The sequence below is a fragment of the Pristiophorus japonicus genome, chromosome 17, assembly GCF_044704955.1.
Source record: "Pristiophorus japonicus isolate sPriJap1 chromosome 17, sPriJap1.hap1, whole genome shotgun sequence".
Lineage (NCBI taxonomy): Eukaryota > Metazoa > Chordata > Chondrichthyes > Pristiophoridae > Pristiophorus > Pristiophorus japonicus.
This window is the reverse complement of record NC_091993.1, coordinates 112,152,442-112,171,002: the sequence shown is the minus strand read 5'-3', so window position 1 is coordinate 112,171,002 and position 18,561 is coordinate 112,152,442. Positions and strand designations below refer to the sequence as shown.

General features: G+C 46.9%; 1 protein-coding gene across 3 annotated transcripts in view; it reads left to right on the top strand.

Annotated features, from left to right (window-relative positions):
* Positions 1 to 18,561, top strand: part of nucks1a (nuclear casein kinase and cyclin-dependent kinase substrate 1a) — a 106,160-nt gene that overhangs the window by 57,149 nt on the left and 30,450 nt on the right. For all 3 annotated transcript variants that reach the window (XM_070859083.1, XM_070859081.1, XM_070859082.1), the window contains one exon: positions 4,090 to 4,242. In XM_070859083.1, the coding sequence (XP_070715184.1) occupies positions 4,090 to 4,242 (153 nt within the window). The remainder of the gene's footprint in view (positions 1 to 4,089; positions 4,243 to 18,561) is intronic.

Genomic DNA, 18,561 nt, shown 5'->3' with positions numbered 1-18,561 from the left:
GAAGGAAGTTCTAGCAGCAATGAAGGAACGACGTTATATTTCCAAGTCAGGATGGTGCGTAACTTGCAGGTGATGGTGTTCCCATGCGCCTGCTGCCCTTGTCCATCTAGGTGATAGAGATTTGGGAGGTGCTGCCGAAGAAACCTTGGCGAGTTGCTGCAGTACATCTTGTAGGTGGTACACACTGCAACCACAGCGCGCCAATGTTGAAGGTGGTGGATGGGGTGCCAATCAAGCGGCTGCTTTATCCTGGATGGTGTCGAGCTTCTCGCGTGTTGGAGCTGCACTCATCCTGGCAAGTGGGGAGTATTCCATCACATCCCTGATTTGTGCCTTGTAGATGGTGGAAAGTCTTTGGGGAGTTAGGAGGTGAGCCACTCGCAGCAGAATGCCCAGACCTGTTTTTGCCACGGTAACACGGCTGGACCAGTTAACTTTCTGGTCAATGGTGACCCCCAGGATGTTGATTTGGCGATAGTAATGCTGTTGAATATCAAGGGTAGGTGGTTAGACTCTCGCTTATTGGAAATGGTCATTGCCTGGCACTTGTGTGGCAAGAATGTTACTTGCCACTTATCAGCCCAAGCGTGAATGTCGTCCGGGTCTTGCTGCATGCTGGCATGGACTGCTTCATTTTCTGAGGAATTGTGAATGGAACTGAATACTGCAATCATCAGCGAATGTCCTTATGATGGAGGGAAGGTCATTGATGAAGCAGCTGAAGACGGTTGAGCCTCTGACACTGTCCTGAGGAACTCCTGCAGTGATATCCTAGGGCTGGGATGATTGACATTCAACAACAAGAACCATCTTCCTTTGTGCTAGGTATGTCACCAGCCAGTGGAGGATTTTCCCTGGTTCCTATTGACTAGGACTGCTTGATGCCACACTCTGTCAACTGCTGCTTTGATGTCAAGGGCAGTCACCTCACCTCACCTCTGAAATTTTGTCCATGTTTGGACCAAGTCTCTAATGAGGTCTGGAGCAGAGTTGTTCTGGCGGAAACCAAACTGAGCATTGGTGAGCACGTTATTAGTGAGTAAGTGCTGCTTGATAGCACTGTTGACGGCATCTTCCATCACTTTGCTGATGATTGAGAGTAGACTGATGGGGTGGTAATTGGCCGGGTTGGTTTTGTCTGCTTTTTGTGGACCGGTCATACCTGGCAATTTTCTACATTGTCGGGTAGGTGCCAGTGTTGTAGCTGTGCTGGTACAGCTTGGCTTGTTTTTGGAGCACAAGTCTTCAGCACGACAGTGGGGATGTTGTTGGGGCCCAAGGCCTTTTCTGGATTCAGTACTACTCTGGCTACAATTTATAAGGAAAAGATTGATTTCTGATCTTCGTGGTGAGCTGTGGCTGAGGGGTAGATGGGTACCCCATTCCTATGCTTCCATGAAGGCCTTTTTTTATTCATGGGATGTGGGCATTGCTGGCAAGGCCAGCATTTATTGCCCTGGATAAAATCGTGGTGAGCCGTCTTCTTGCACCAGTCAGTGAGGTGAAGGTACTCCCGTGATGCCGGGTGGTCCATCCATTTTTATTATTTTTCCTAGCTGTTTGATGATAACTGCTAGGCCATTTCAGAGGGCAGTGAAGAGACACATTGCTGTCCCTCTGGTCACATGTAGGGGTCCAGATTGGTTTTTACAACAATCCATTTGTTTCATTTCAGATTAATTTAGTTAACTGAATTTAAATTCCAAAGCAGCCGTAGTGGGATTTGAACTTGTGTCTCCGGATCATTATCCAGGCCTCTCTATTACTAGTCCAGTAACATAACCACTATGCTACTGTTTTGGTAATGCTGATCTAAAACAGCAGCTAGGTGATGTACAACAGCATCCCAACATGACTGAAGTCTGAAACTTCAAATATAGGGGATGGAACCAACGTGATCCCTCTGGTTTCAGAGTGTTGCTATTAATCACCTCACCAGCTGGGGAGGAAGTCAGACATAATGTTGGGGGTTGGGGGGTAAATTCTTGATTTATACGTTTGGTATTCTGCCCCCACCATATTTAGTTTAGATGGTCAATCGATGGTTCCATTCTTGCTGGTTGAACAGCTTTATATCAGAGGATGGAGACTAGGAATGGTTGGTGTGTTGCAGAGGAAAATTAATGAAACAATACAAGTATCCTCCATGTGGATGCTCTTTCCCCCCCCCCCCCCCCCCTGCTTTTTGACAATTTTGTACAATTTCTCAGTTTTCCTCACCAAATTACTTTTGCTGTATAATGCATCTCTTCTGCCTAATTTTTAATAATGTTTACAAGCCATTAGACAGTTTTGTGCTATCCGTGATGGTTTTTTTTTAAACCTTAAACGGCGTACAGGCTAGTATGTGTAACAGAGCAGTAACACATCAAGAGGTGTTACTAAGCAAACCTAATGCAGTTCGTTGCCTGAGATGTTGATTCCTTGAAACTTGTTTGTCACTGCTTTCTCGGCTGGGCGGGTCTCATTTTCTCCCATGTTTGTGTGCACTTCTGCTCTGTCTAAAATTATGAGGTGACTGGCTGCTCAAACAAAATACACCGAGGATTTGAAGGATAGTAATGGCGTTCATTTTCAGAATGGAATAGAATCATTTGTACCTTTGAGCACTCTTGTCTCTGCCCTGCGCTACTGTTGGCCAGTAAACTCAGCTGTACCGGGACTGCTTCCAGTTGGCTTTTTATTCAAATGCTTTCTTTGCATATGACCTTTTTTATTTGGACATTTCTGTTCCTACGTTGAATGATGTATTAATCTTCTGGCAATATTACAGCACAGAATTCATCTGCAGTGATGTTTTCCTACACGTGAGCAGCCCTAGGCTGCTCGTTCCATGTAGATTTTAATACTATTTTTTGAAAAAATATTTCATTCCCTTTAAAGAGAACTTACAGACTCGGCTTCAGTCCTGGTTTTTTAAGGTGGAGAATTCCACATTCAAACTACCCTCGGTATAGTGACAGTTGTTCTAACCCCTCAATATTTTATGATTATTTTTAAATTCGTGGTCTCTAGTTACTGTCTTGGAGCCGAGCAAACACCATATGATTCTGTTTATCTCGCACAGCATGGTACAGACTCGCATTTATATAGTGCCTTTCACGACCACCGGACATCTCAAAGCGCTTTACAGCCAATTACGTACTTTTGGAGTGTAGTTACTATTGTAATGTAGGAAACGTGGCAGCCAATTTGTGCACAGCAAGCTCCCACACACACCAATGTAATAATGGCCGGATCATCTGTTTTTGTTATGTTGATTGAGGGATAAATATTGGCTAGAACACCGGGGATAACTCCCTTCCATTACAACAGTGACTACACTCCAAAAGTACTTCTTTAGCTGTAAAGCGCTTGAGACATCCGTTGGTCATGAAAGGCGCAATTAAATCTAAATCTTTTACTCTTCTAAACAATGCTTTGTGATCTTTTACATCCACTTGAGAGAGCAGATGGAGTCTTGGTTTAACATCCCATCTGAAAGACGGCACCTCCGACAGTGCAGTGCTTCTTTAGTACTACATTGGATGTCAGCCTAAATTTTGTGCTCCAGTCTCTGGAGTGGGACTTGAAACCACAACCTTCTGACTCTGAGGCGAGTGTGCTACCCACTGGCTGACACTGCTGATACTCGCTGCTGAAGAATGGCCACTAGGGCAATGTGTGACTGCTTCAGGAGCTGAATCCCTGCAAGAGTTGGCGCCTTGAAGCGGGGAGAAGATTGGTGGGGGTGGAGAAGTGTGCACATGGTGTTGTACCGCTTTATATAGTCAAGTTTGCCTGTCTGAGTGAAGGTTGTCTGGTGTGTCAATGTCTAAGGTCATGTAGAACATGGCTGACTGCAGAGCAAAGGTCCTTTTACTCTGCCCTAATTGTGTGACCCAACTTCAGGGTCGTACTCCCAATTGAATTGGAGTAATATTTTCCATGTCCTGCATCAACCATCCCTACGGTGATTGAGGTTACTGTGAAGACTATAATCAAGGTGTCAACACACGAACCGTCGCAAGTGTCTACAATGTCTTCCAGTATCAGTACTGTGGGTTTCAGTGATTCTAATCCACTGTCTGTGTTTCCATCATAAAACAGGGGATGAAGAAAGTGAAGATGAAAAAGGCCACACAGATGCTCGTCAGAAAAGGCAAGCTGCGTCTAAAGCTGCAAGCAAACAGAAGGACATCCTATTGGATGATGGAGGGAGTGAAGAAGAGCATGAAGATGAAGAGGAGGCTGTTCAGGAAAGTGAGTGATACGATTTGTGCCTTTAGAAGGCTTCAACAGCATTTGTGCGCGTGGTATGATTGTAATTGTGGGACCTCTGTTTGAATTGTGAGATTGTATATTGCCCCCCTCATCCTTCTTGACCTGTCTGCAGCCTTTGACACCGTTGACCACACCATCCTCCTCCAATGCCTTTCCACCACCGTCCAACTGGGTGGTGCTGCACTCGCCTGGTTCCATTTTATCTATCTAATCGTAGCCAGAGCATCAGCTGCAATGGCTTCTCTTCCTGCACTCTCATTGTTCCCTCTGGTGTCCCCCAAGGAACTATCCTTGGCCCCCTCCTATTTCTCATCTATATGCTGCCCCTTGGCGACATCATCCGAAAATACGGCGTCAGTTTCCATAGTTGCACTGATGAGACCCAGCTCTACCTCCACCACTTCTCTCGACCCCTCCACAGTCGCGAAATTGTCAGACTGCTTGTCCGACATCCAGTACAGGATGAGCAGAAATTTTCTCCAATTAAATATTGGGAAGACCAAAGGCATTGTCTTTGGTCCCCGCCACAAACTGCATTCCCTAGCCATCGACTCCATCCCTCTCCCTCGCATCCGTCTGAGGCTGAACCAGACTGTTCGCAACCTAGGTGTCATATTTTACCCTGAAATGAGCATAACCATTAACTGCCTATTTCAACCTCCGTAAATTGCCCTTCTCTGCCACTGCCTCAGCTCATCTGCTGCTGAAACCCTCATCCACGCCTTTGTTACCTCTGGACTTGACTACTCCAGTGCACTCCTGGCTGGTCTGCAGGGAGACAGAGGGAAACAAAAAGGAGGCAAAAGCAAAAGACAGAAAGGAGATGAGGAAAAGTGGAGGGCAGAGAAACCCAAGGCAAAGAACAAAAAGGGCCATTGTACAGCAAAATTCTAAAAGGACAAAGGGTGTTAAAAAAACAAGCCTGAAGGCTTTGTGTCTTAATGCAAGGAGTATCCGCAATAAGGTGGATGAATTAACTGTGCAAATAGATGTTAACAAATATGATGTGATTGGGATTACGGAGACGTGGCTCCAGGATGATCAGGGCTGGGAACTCAACATCCAGGGGTATTCAACATTCAGGAAAGATAGAATAAAAGGAAAAGGAGGTGGGGTAGCATTGCTGGTTAAGGAGGAAATTAAGGCAATAGTTCGGAAGGACATTAGCTTGGATGATGTGGAATCTATATGGGTAGAGCTGCAGAACACCAAAGGGCAAAAAACGTTAGTGGGAGTTGTGTACAGACCTCCAAACAGTAGTAGTGATGTTGGGGAGGGCATCAAACATGAAATTAGGGGTGCGTGTGTAAATGTAGATTCTTTTCCTCAATCTGGTTCAGTAAAATTACTGAGTCGAATACCTATTGTGCTTTCAACAAAGCAGTCTTTATTTTACCGGCCGGCAAGACTTATCAGACAGAAGATATACTCTCTCGATAGAGCGTACACACTCCCTACGGAAAAGTGACGTTACATTGTCAAGGCACGATGGTTATACATTTTCGGCAAAAGATAACAAGATAGGGCTAGAGTGACATCCCAGCTCAGCCCATCTCTTTTGATCCCTCCTTCCCTTTGTCCACTCATAAGCCGACCCAAGCATGGTCCGATTTTAAACAAAGACCTTCTGTCAATGTTTCAGGTTAATAACATGATTTAATAAGACCGTGAGGTTTTTCTGCAAGCTGTGGGTTTTGTTTCAATATGTGTTAGTGTTGTAACATTTCGCAGTCTCGAGTCTGAGATGTCATGGCTATTCCTCCATGAATTGTTTGTTAGCTTATACTGTCCCTATACAATTCCCACGTTCTCAACTTCAATGTCTCTATACATTTTTAAACATTCACACGTGCAATAAAGGTGCAGCAATTATAATGGGTGACTTTAATATGCACATAGATTGGGTTAACCAAACTGGAAGCAATACGGTGGAGGAGGATTTCCTGGAGTGCATAAGCGATGGTTTTTTAGACCAAGATGTCGAGGAACCAACTAGGGGGGAGGCCATCTTAGACTGGGTGTTGTGTAATGAGAGAGGATTAATTAGCAATCTCGTTGTGCGAGGCCCCTAGTGGAAGAGTGACCATAATATGGTGGAATTCTGCATTAGGATGGAGAATGAAACAGTTAATTCAGAGACCATGGTCCAGAACTTAAAGAAGGGTAACTTAGAAGGTATGAGGCGTGAATTGGCTAGGATAGATTGGCGAATGATACTTAAGGGGTTGACTGTGGATGGGCAATGGCAGACATTTAGAGACCGCACGGATGAACTACAACAATTGTACATTCCTATCTGGCGTAAAAATAAAAAAGGTAAGGTGGCTCAACCGTGGCTATCAAGGGAAATCAGGGATAGTATTAAAGCCAAGGAAGTGGCATACAAATTGGCCAGAAATAGCAGCGAACCCGGGGACTGGGAGAAATTTAGAACTCAGCAGAGGAGGACAAAGGGTTTGATTAGGGCAGGGAAAATGGAGTACGAGAAGAAGCTTGCAGGGAACATTAAGACGGATTGCAAAAGTTTCTATAGATATGTAAAGAGAAAAAGGTTAGTAAAGACAAACGTAGGTCCGCTGCAGTCAGAATCAGGGGAAGTCATAATGGGGAACAAAGAAATGGCGGACCAATTGAACAAGTACTTTGGTTCGGTATTCACTGAGGAGGACACAAACAACCTTCCGGATATAAAAGGGGTCGGAGGGTCTAGTAAGGAGGAGGAACTGAGGGAAATCCGTATTAGTCGGGAAATTGTGTTGGGGAAATTGATGGGATTGAAGGCCGATAAATCCCCAGAGCCTGATGGACTGCATCCCAGAGTACTTAAGGAGGTGGCCTTGGAAATAGTGGGTGCATTGACAGTCATTTTCCAACATTCCATTGACTCTGGATCAGTTCCTGTCGAGTGGAGGGTAGCCAATGTAACCCCACTTTTTAAAAAAGGAGGGAGAGAGATAACAGGGAATTATAGACCGGTCAGCCTGACATCGGTAGTGGGTAAAATGATGGAATCAATTATTAAGGAAGTCATAGCAGTGCATTTGGAAAGAGGTGACATGATAGGTCCAAGTCAGCATGGATTTGTGAAAGGGAAATCATGCTTGACAAATCTTCTGGAATTTTTTGAGGATGTTTCCAGTAAAGTGGACAAGGGAGAACCAGTTGATGTGGTGTATTTGGACTTTCAGAAGGCTTTCGACAAGGTCCCACACAAGAGATTAATGTGCAAAGTTAAAGCATATGGGATTGGGGGTAGTGTGCTGACATGGATTGAGAACTGGTTGTCAGACAGGAAGCAAAGAGTAGGAGTAAATGGGTACTTTTCAGAATGGCAGGCAGTGACTAGTGGGGTACCGCAAGGTTCTGTGCTGGGGCCCCAGCTGTTTACACTGTACATTAATGATTTAGACGAGGGGATTAAATGTAGTATCTCCAAATTTGCGGATGACACTAAGTTGGGTGGCAGTGTGAGCTGCGAGGAGGATGCTATGAGGCTGCAGAGCGACTTGGATAGGTTAGGTGAGTGGGCAAATGCATGGCAGATGAAGTATAATGTGGATAAATGTGAGGTTATCCACTTTGGTGGTAAAAACAGAGAGACAGACTATTATCTGAATGGTGACAGATTAGGAAAAGGGGAGGTGCAACGAGACCTGGGTGTCATGGTACATCAGTCATTAAAGGTTGGCATGCAGGTGCAGCAGGCGGTTAAGAAAGCAAATGGCATGTTGGCCTTCATAGCGAGGGGATTTGAGTACAGGGGCAGGGAGGTGTTGCTGCAGTTGTACAGGACCTTGGTGAGGCCACACCTGGAGTATTGTGTACAGTTTTGGTCTCCTAACCTGAGGAAGGACATTCTTGCTATTGAGGGAGTGCAGCGAAGGTTCATCAGACTGATTCCCGGGATGGCAGGACTGACCTATCAAGAAAGACTGGATCAACTGGGCTTGTATTCACTGGAGTTCAGAAGAATGAGAGGGGACCTCATAGAAACGTTTAAAATTCTGACGGGGTTAGACAGGTTAGATGCAGGAAGAATGTTCCCAATGTTGGGGAAGTCCAAAACCAGGGGACACAGTCTAAGGATAAAGGGGTAAGCCATTTAGGACCGAGATGAGGAGGAATTTCTTCACCCAGAGAGTGGTGAACCTGTGGAATTCTCTACCACAGAAAGTAGTTGAGGCCAATTCACTAAATATATTCAAAAAGGAGTTAGATGAAGTCCTTACTACTCGGGGGATCAAGGAGTATGGTGAGAAAGCAGGAATGGGGTACTGAAGTTGCATGTTCAGCCATGAACTCATTGAATGGCGGTGCAGGCTAGAAGGGCCGAATGGCCTACTCCTGCACCTATTTTCTATGTTTCTATTCTACCCTATGTAAATTTGAGGTCATCCAAAACTCAGCAGCCCATGTCCTAACTTGCACCAAGTCCTGTTCACCCATCACCCCTATGCTCGCTGACCTACATTGGTTCCCGGTTAAGCAAAGCCTTGATTTTAAAATTCTCATCCTTGTTTGCAAAATCCCTCCATGGCATCGCCCCTCCCTATCTGTCATCTCCTTCAGCCTCACAACCCCTCCGAGATATCTGCGGTCCTCATATTCTGCCCTTTTGAGTATCCCTGATTATAATCACTTAACCATCGGTGGCCGTGCCTTCAACTGCCTGGGCTCGAAGCTCTGGAACTCCCTCCCTAAACCACCTCTCTACCTCTTTCCTCCTTTACGACGCTGTTTAAAATTTACCTCTTTGACCAAGCTTTTGGTCATCTGTAATTTCTGCTTGTGTGTTTCGGTGTGAACATTTTTTTTCTGTAATTTAACACTCCTGTGAAGTGCCTTGTGATGTTTTATTATGTTAACGGTGCTATATAAGTACAAGTTGTTGTAGTACTGCCCTCTGGTGGTTGAATGGTGAGATTGTGTACTGACGAAGACCAAGGTAATAGAGCTGATTTTGAGGGGCTGAGAATAGAACTTGGGAAAATAAAATGGGCAACAATATTGGCAAAAAATGATGTAGAACAGCAACAGGAAACATTTAGAACAGTTTTCCAGATTGCAGAAACAATATATTCTGCTAAAAAGAACAAACTTGTCCCTCCCTATTCGTCGCCTTTGGTTCTTTTGCCAATCACAAATCTGTGTCCTCTGCTTCTTGACCCTTCCACCAATGGGAACAGTGTCTCTCTCTCTATCTCTCTACTCTGTCCAGACTCCTCATGATTTTGAACACTTCTTTCAAATCTCCTCTCAATCTTCTCTGCTCCAAGGAGAACAATCCCAGCTTCTTCAGTCTATCAACATAACTGGTTCCAGGGATGAGAAACTTCATTCTCGTGAATCTTTTCTGCACCTTCTCTAAGGCCTTCATAACCATACTAAAGTGCGTTGCCCAGAATTGGACATTGTACTCCAGTTAGAGCTGAACCAGTGTTTTATACAGGTTCATCATAATTTCCACACATACTCTATACCTCCTTATTTATGAAGCCCAGGATCCCGCAAGCCTTTTTAACTCTCTTTTTCCAACCTGCCCTGCCACCTTCGATGATTTATCCACATGTACCCCCAGGTCTCTGTTCACATACCCACTTTGGATTGTACCATTTAGTTTATATGTCCTCACTTCATTCTTTCTACCAAAATGTATCATTTCATATTTACACTTTTCTGCGTTAAATTTCTTCTGCCCATTTCACCAGTCTGTCTGTTTTCCTGAAAACAATCACTCACACCTCCACTGTTCACTGTACTTCCAAGTTTTGTGCCATCTGCAAATTTTGAAACTGCCCTTTCCACCCATGTTCACCAATGTATATCAAGAAAAGCATGATCCTAGAACCGACCCCTGGGGAACACCACCATAACCTTCCTCCAATCCAAAAAACAACCGTTCACCACTACTCTCTGTTTCCTGTCACTGAGCCAACTTTGTATCCTGGCTGCCACTGTCCCTTTTATTCCATGTGCTTTAATTTTGCTGGCAAGCCTATTGTGTGCTATTTTATCAAATACCTTTTGGAAATCCATGAACACTACGTCAACCGCATTACCCTCATCAACCCCCTCTTCTACCTCATCAAAAAATTCAATCAAGTTGGTTAAACACGATTTATCTTTATCAAATCTTTGCTGGCTTCCCTTAATTAATCCACCCCTATCCAAGTGACTTAATTTAATCCATGATTACTGTTACTAAAAGCTTCCCCACTACTGAGGTTAAACTGACTGGCCTGTAGTTTAATGGTAAGATTTTGTCCTGCCCTCTGGTGGTTGAATGGTGAGATTATATACTGCCCTCTGGTGGTTGAAATGTCGGATTATAATACTGCCTTCAGGGGGTTGATGTGATTGTAGTACTGCCTTCTGGTGGTTGAATTTTGAGATTGTATAATCCCCGCTGAGGCACTGAAGTATGGCGGAGAGGCACTATTGGCACGAATGCATGACCACCTCTCTCTCATCTGGAAGGAGGAGAGCATGCCAGGAGATCTCAGAGATGCAGTAATCGTGACCATCTTTTAAAAAGGGAACTGCGGCAACTACAGAGGAATCTCCCTGTTGTTGGCCACTGGGAAAGTCATCGCTAGAATCCTCCTCAACCGTCTTCTCCCTCTGGCTGAGAAGCTCCTCCTGGAGTCACAGTGCGGATTCCGCCCACTACGGGGTACAACGGACATGATCTTTACGGTGTGACAACTGCAAGAGAAATGCAGGGAACAGCACCAACCCTTCTACATGGCCGCCTTTGACCTTACAAAGGCCTTTGACATTGTTAAACGTGAGGGACTATGGAGCGTTCTCCTCCGTTTCGGCTGCCCCCAAAAGTTTGTCGCCATCCTCTGCCGGCTCCACAACGACGTGCAAGCCGTCATCCTGACCAACAGATCCACCACAGACCCAATCCACGTCCGGACCGGGGTCAAGCAGGGCTGCGTCATCGCGCCAACCCGCTTACATAAGAACATAAGAAATTGGAGCAGGAGCAGGCCATATGGCCCCTCGAGCCTGCACCGCCATTTAATACGATCATGGCTGGTCTGATCATGGCTGGTCCAATCATGGACTCAGTTCCCTGCCCACTCCACATAATCCCTTATCCCCTTATCGTTTAAGAAACTCTGTATTTCTGTCTTAAATTTATTCAATGTCCCAGGTTCCACAGCTCTCTGAGGCAGCGAATTCCACAAATTTACAACCCTCAGCGAAGAAATTTCTCCTCATCTCAGTTTTAAATGGGCGGCCCCTTATTCTAAGATTATTCCCTCTAGTTCTAGTCGTCTCTATCAGTGGAAACATCCTCTCTGCATCCACCTTGTCAAGCCCCTCATAATCTTACACGTTTCGATAAGATCACCTCTCATTCTTCTGAATGCCAATGAGTAGAGGCCCAACCTACTCAACCTTTCCTCATAAGTCAACCCCCTCATCTCCGGAATCAACCTAGTGAACCTTCTCTGAACTGCCTCCAAAGCAAGTACCGTATATACTCGCGTATCCTGCGATCTCGCGTATCATGCGACCCCTAAATTTTCGTCCCCAAAACATGATTTTACCATATATCTCATATCTCATGTATCATGCGAGTCACTTTTTTGAGATCGAATACAGACCTTAACATGAAACATCGAGTGGATTCTGCTCTCTCTCCGTGCTCTCTCTCCGTGCTCTCTCTCCGTGCTCTCCCCCCCCCCCCGACCTCCGCGACTCTTCCCCCCCCCCCCGACCTCCGCGACTCTTCTCCCCCCCGACCTCCGCGACTCTTCCCCCCCCCGACCTCCGCGACTCTCTCTCCCCCCCGACCTCCGCGACTCTCTCTTCCCCCCCCCGACCCTCTCTTTCCCCCCCCCCTGACCTCCGCGACTCTCTCCCCCCCGACCTCCGCGACTCTCTCCCCCCCGACCTCCGCGACTCTCTCCCCCCCGACCTCCGCGACTCTCTCCCCCCCGACCTCCGCGACTCTCTCCCCCCCGACCTCCGCGACTCTCTCCCCCCCGACCTCCGCGACTCTCTCCCCCCCGACCTCCGCGACTCTCTCCCCCCCGACCTCCGCGACTCTCTCCCCCCCGACCTCCGCGACTCTCTCCCCCCCGACCTCCGCGACTCTCTCCCCCCCGACCTCCGCGACTCTCTCCCCCCCGACCTCCGCGACTCTCTCCCCCCCGACCTCCGCGACTCTCTCCCCCCCGACCTCCGCGACTCTCTCCCCCCCGACCTCCGCGACTCTCTCCCCCCGACCTCCGCGACTCTCTCCCCCCCGACCTCCGCGACTCTCCCTCCCCCCCCGACCTCCGCGACTCTCCCTCCCCCCCCGACCTCCGCGACTCTCCCTCCCCCCCCGACCTCCGCGACTCTCTCCCCCCCGACCTCCGCGACTCTCTCCCCCCCGACCTCCGCGACTCTCTCCCCCCCGACCTCCGCGACTCTCTCCCCCCCGACCTCCGCGACTCTCTCCCCCCCCGACCTCCGCGACTCTCTCCCCCCCGACCTCCGCGACTCTCTCCCCCCCGACCTCCGCGACTCTCTTCCCCCCCGACCTCCGCGACTCTCTCCCCCCCGACCTCCGCGACTCTCTCCCCCCCCCCGACCTCCGCGACTCTCTCTCCCCCTGAAGAGAAGAATTTCAGCAGGAGTCAAATGGATTTTTTTTTGCATTGGGAGGATGTAGTTAGTGGTGTGCTGCAGGAACTTGGCTTGTTTTCCACATAAACTAATGATTTGGTCATGAGTATCGAGGAACTAATATCAACCAGGGATATTCGATTTACAACCATCATGGAGAGTGAGAGGAGAAACCAAGAGAAATGTCTTTACATAGAGGATTGTTGGAGCATGCCGAGATTCAGCGTGGATACGGTCTGCTTAACAGCCTAACAGCCTAATCTTGGCCAGCACTTCACACCCGCAAATTTTGTATCTCGCGTATCATGCGACCCCCCAAATTTAGGTTACAATTTAGGTCTTCAAAAGTCGCATGATACGCGAGTATATACGGTATATCCTTTTGTAAATATGGAAACAAAAACTGCACGCAATGCTCCACCTCGTGCTCAGCAAGCTCCCCGCTGGAGTTGAACTAAACTATAGAACCAATGAAAACCTGTTCAACCTTCATCGCCTCCAGGCCAGATCCAAGACCATCCCATCCTCTGTCATCGAGTTACAGTACTCGGACGACGCTTGCGTCTGCGCACATTGAGGCTGAACTTCAAGCTATCGTCAACATCTTCACCGAGGCCTACGAAAGCATGGGCCTTAAACTAAACATCTGTAAGACACAGGTCCTCCACCAACTTGACCCCGCCACACAGCACTGCCCCCCAGTCATCAATATCCGCGGCACGGCCTTGGACAATTTTCCATACTTCGGGAGACTTTAATCAGCAAGGGCAGACATCGACGATGAGGTTCAACACCGCCTCCAGTGCGCCGACAAAGCCTTCGGTTGCCTGAGGAAGAGAGTGTTCAAAGATCAGGCCCTCAAATCTGACACCAAGCTTCTGGTCTACAGGGCTGTAGTGATACCTGCCCTCCTGTGTGGCCCAGAGAAGTGGACCATATACAGTAGACACCTCAAATCGCTCGAGAAATACCACCAATTATGTCTCTGCAAGATCCTGCAAATCCGCTGTGAAGACAGACGCACCAATGCCAGTATTCTCGATCAGGCCAACATCCCCAGCATTGAAGCACTGACCACACTTGCGGCAGCTCCGTTGGGTGGGCCACATTGTTCGCATGCCCAACACAAGAATTCCAAAGTAAGCTCTCTACTCGGAGCTCCTACACAGCAAGTGAGCCCCAGGTGGGCAGAGGAAACGTTTCAAGGACACCCTCAAAACCTGCTTGATAAAGTGCAACATCCCCACCGACATCTGGGAGGGCGCTGAGCACCTCGAGCCTTGATGCCGAGGTGGAACCTGAATTCTTAGGATAGAGAATTGGTTGGCAGACAGGAAGCAGAGAGTTGGGATAAACGGATCCTTTTCAGAATGACAGGCAATGACTAGTGGGGTGCCGCAGGGCTCGGTACTGGGACCCCAGCTATTTGCAATATACATTCATGATTTGGATGAGGGAATTGAGTGTGATATCTCCAAGTTTGCAGAGGACACTAAGCTGGGTGGCGGTGTGAGCTGTGAGGAGGACGCTAAAAGGCTGCAGGGTGACTTGGACAGATTAGGTGAGTGGGCAAACGTGTGGCAGATGCAGTATCATGTGGATAAATGTGAGGTTATCCACTTTGGTGGCAAAAACACGAAGGCAGAATATTATCTGAATGGTGGCAGATGAGGAAAAGTGGAGGTGCAACGAGACCTGGGTGTCATGGTACATCAGTCATTGAAAGTTGGCATGCAGGTACAGCAGGCGGTGAAGAAGGCAAATGGTATGTTGGCCTTCATAGCTAGGGGATTTGAGTATCGGAGCAGGGAGGTCTTACTGCAGTTGTACAGGGGCTTAGTGAGGCCTCCCCTGGAATATTGTGTTCAGTTTTGGTCTCCTAATCTGAGGAAGGATGTTCTTGCTATTGAGGGAGTGCAGCGAAGGTTCACCAGACTGACTCCCGGGATGGCAGGACTGATATATGAGGAGAGACTGGATCGACTGGGCCTGGGGTTTAGAAGAATGAGAGGGGATCTCATAGAAACATATAAAATTCTGACGGGACTGGACAGGTTAGATGCAGGAAGAATGTTCCTGATGTTCGGGAAGTCCAGAACCAGGGGACACAATCTAAGGATAAGGGATAAGCCATTTAGGACTGAGATGTGGAAAAACTTCTTCACTCAGAGTTGTTAACCTGTGGAATTCCCTACCGCAGAGAGTTGTTGGTGCTAGTTCATTGGATATATTCAAGAGGGAGTTAGATATGGCCCTTACGGCTAAAGGGATCAAGGAGTATGGAGAGAAAGCAGGAAAGGGGTACTAAGGTGAATGATCAGCCATGATCTTATTGAATGGTGGTGCAAGCTCGAAGGGCCAAATGGCCTATTCCTACACCTATTTGCTATTTTTCTATGAGAGCACGCAGAAAACAAGCGCAGGCAGCGGAAGAAGAATGCGGCAAACTAGACTCCCCACCCACCCTTTCCTTCAACGAGTATCTGTTCCACCTCTGACAGAGACTTTAATTCCTGTATTGGACTGTTCAGTCACCTGAGAACTCACTCTTAGAGTGGAAGCAAGTCTTCCTCGATTTCGAGGGACTGCTTATGATGTATACTGCCCTCTGGTGGTTGAATGGTGAGAATTGTACTCTGCCCTCTGGTGGTTGAAATGTAGGATTGTAATACTGCCCTCTGGTTGAATTGTAAAATTGTATACTGCCCTCTGTTGGTTGAAGGTTGAGATTGTATACCGCCCTCTGGTGGTTGAATAAGTTATGATACTATGAGGGGTGGTGCTATGTCTCTCAGTCCTAGTCATCTCTGGTCTCGAGTTAGCTGACCGTGGCAGTCAGTGGCTACAATTGGTGTTTGGAGGAAACATTAGCCAGTGCATAAACATCAGGTGAAAGGCGGACTGAGCTTAGCTGTAGTTCCTTCGATAGGTTGAGAAACCTCTGTCATTGACCATTTAGTCGCTCTTGTGTGAAGAGCAGACAACTGGAAGGGAAGGCGACTGGGAGCAGTGGGGGAAAACAAATTTAGGCCCTTTGGCTTACTATTTTCTGTGTTGTACTGTTAAGCTTCCTCATTGAAATGAATAGGTCCCACTGTCATTTTGTATTTGGGTTATAATTAGGAATAGTTCTTTAAAGGCAAGGTTCTTTTAATGAAATGTACAGCATAGATGTCGTATGTCTAATGAAGCCAAATGCAAGTGCGCAGTAATTGGCCTTTTTTACGACTGGACAAAAATCCTGAATAGTTCATGCAATTGTAGGCTTGAGTTTATGTAATGTGAGGGTAAATTGGAGTCTAAATTGCTTGCTGTGCAATTGAGGTGGAGGTACTTTACCAGAACTGAAATGTTGTGGTTTTATTCATGCGTACTTCTATATTCAGTGTTGGGGAAAACAGACATTCTGGATGTAAGTATTGCGTAGTTATATGCAAAATGACACCAAGGAATAGTTCCGAGATACTGTGGCACCAAGTCCTGCTCATATGGAGTGGTTTCCACAGTACCTGCAGAATAGAAATGCTTTCCAATATTTTCTGGTTCCCCAGTGGCTGGGTAAGGTATCACAAGGCAGGGAACGATTAACTGCATGACAGACCTGTTGTGTTGGGTGTCTGAGCCTCAGTAAGGAGCACTGCTTGCTGCTGTTGTGATAAGTCCTGCTGCTGGTTTTAATTGAAAGGGAAACGTGTGCTTGGGTTAACATTGGCTCAGTAATTCTTGCTGCTTTTCTGATAGTATTATGTTGGTATCATTTTTCAGTCTTGAAACATAGAAGATAGGTGCAGGAGTCGGCCATTCGGCCCTTCAAGCCTGCACCACCATTCAGTGATCTTTCACCTTAGTACCCCTTTCCTGCTTTCTCTCCATACCCCTTGATCTCTTTAGCCATAAGGGCCATATCTAACTCCCTCTTGAATATATCCAATGAACTGGCATCAACAACTCTCTGCGGCAGGGAATTCCACAGGTTAACAACTCTCTGAGTGAAGAAGTTTCTCCTCATCTCAGTCCTAAATGGCTTACCCCTTATCCTTAGACTGTGTCCCCTGGTTCTGGACTTCCCCCAACATCGGGAACATTCTTCCTGCATCTAACCTGTCCAGTCCCGTCAGAATTTTATATGTTTCTATGAGATCCCCTCCTCCTTCTAAACTCCAGTGAATACAGGCCCAGTCGATCCAGTCTCTCCTCATATGTCAGACCAGCCATCCCGGGAATCAGTCTGGTGAACCTTCCGCTGCACTCCTTCAATAACAAGAACGTCCTTCCTCTCATTAGGAGACCAAAACTCAACACACTATTCCAGGTGAGGCCTCACCAAGGCCCTGTACAACTGCAGTAAGACCTCCCTGCTCCTATACTCAAAACCCCTAGCTATGAAGGCCAACATACCATTTGCCGCCTTCACTGCCTGCTGTACCTAGATGCCAACTTTCAATGACTGATGTCACCAAACCAAGAGTTTTATTTTGTCTTGTTTCTCACAGTGAGCTGACTTGAGTGAAATTTTGTTTTAAACTGGGTGGATATCACACACAGTAAATGCAGGATAACTTGAAGCCCTCGTTTGTTTCTGTTTCAGTGCAGATAGAAGGTTAAAGGACAGGAGAGCTTCTGATGAGCGTTTTTAAGAAAGGTGCAGGATTGTTGCTGGATAGTAAAAGGGGAGCATGAGAGAGCTCCTTTTACCTGCAGTCCCAATCAATGTTTCCTGTCATTGTATTTTGGCTGCGCGGCGCAATCCCGAAATCTCCCACTAAAAGCCGGTACGTGGCCTGCGCAGAATCTCCAGACGGCAGCACAAGAAATGGGAGCAGGAGCCGGCCATTTGGCGCCTCGAGCCTGTTCCGCCATTCAATAAGATCATGGCTGATCTGATCTTGGCCTCAACTCCACCTCTCCGTCTGTTCCCCATAATTCTTGAATACCAAAAATCTATCCACTTCAACTTCACCCAGCAATTCTTCGAGTGGCATGCACTGATTGCATTAAAAGCATTTTTGAGGGAGGCTCCTTTGGGTATTGTTTGGTATAGTTGTGTACGGTGCATGTTGAACTGTTATTGCTATAACCTCCAATTTTATTAAAATATTGATGGAATAAGAGCTTAAGAGGGTTGTTGCTGATTTGAGGATTAACTGTCTTTTCCCCGACTATGGCTACAAAACCTATATGGTGACAATATTAAATAATTTTGCTATCCATGTGGGCTGTACGTACATTAGTGAGGCTACTTAATCCATTCCTTCTGTTGAGTTCTGAATCAGATAGAACCAGTAATGCTGATCACAGGACTGTACTTCATTAAAAGCACTGTACCAATTCAAAAGGATGCAGAAATGTCTCGTTTCTCGAGCGCTGGAGTAGCCACGAGGCAGTTATGTTAGATTAGAGATCCCTGCTTCAGTAACCAGAGCATCAATAATGAGTTTGTCCTTCTCTGAAAGAGCTTTCAGTGGGAGGAGCCACCTTACCCGAGGCAACCTACTTCTGCCCTTCTTCCCTCCCAATTCTCGAGGCTTCAATGCTAACACATTTTGTTTGGGTTGATGGATGGAGAAGGGATAACCATCCGTAGCTAACTAAGGAAATAAGGGATGGTATCAAATTGAAAACAAAGGCATACAATGTGGCCAAGACTAGTGGAAGGCCAGACGATTGGGA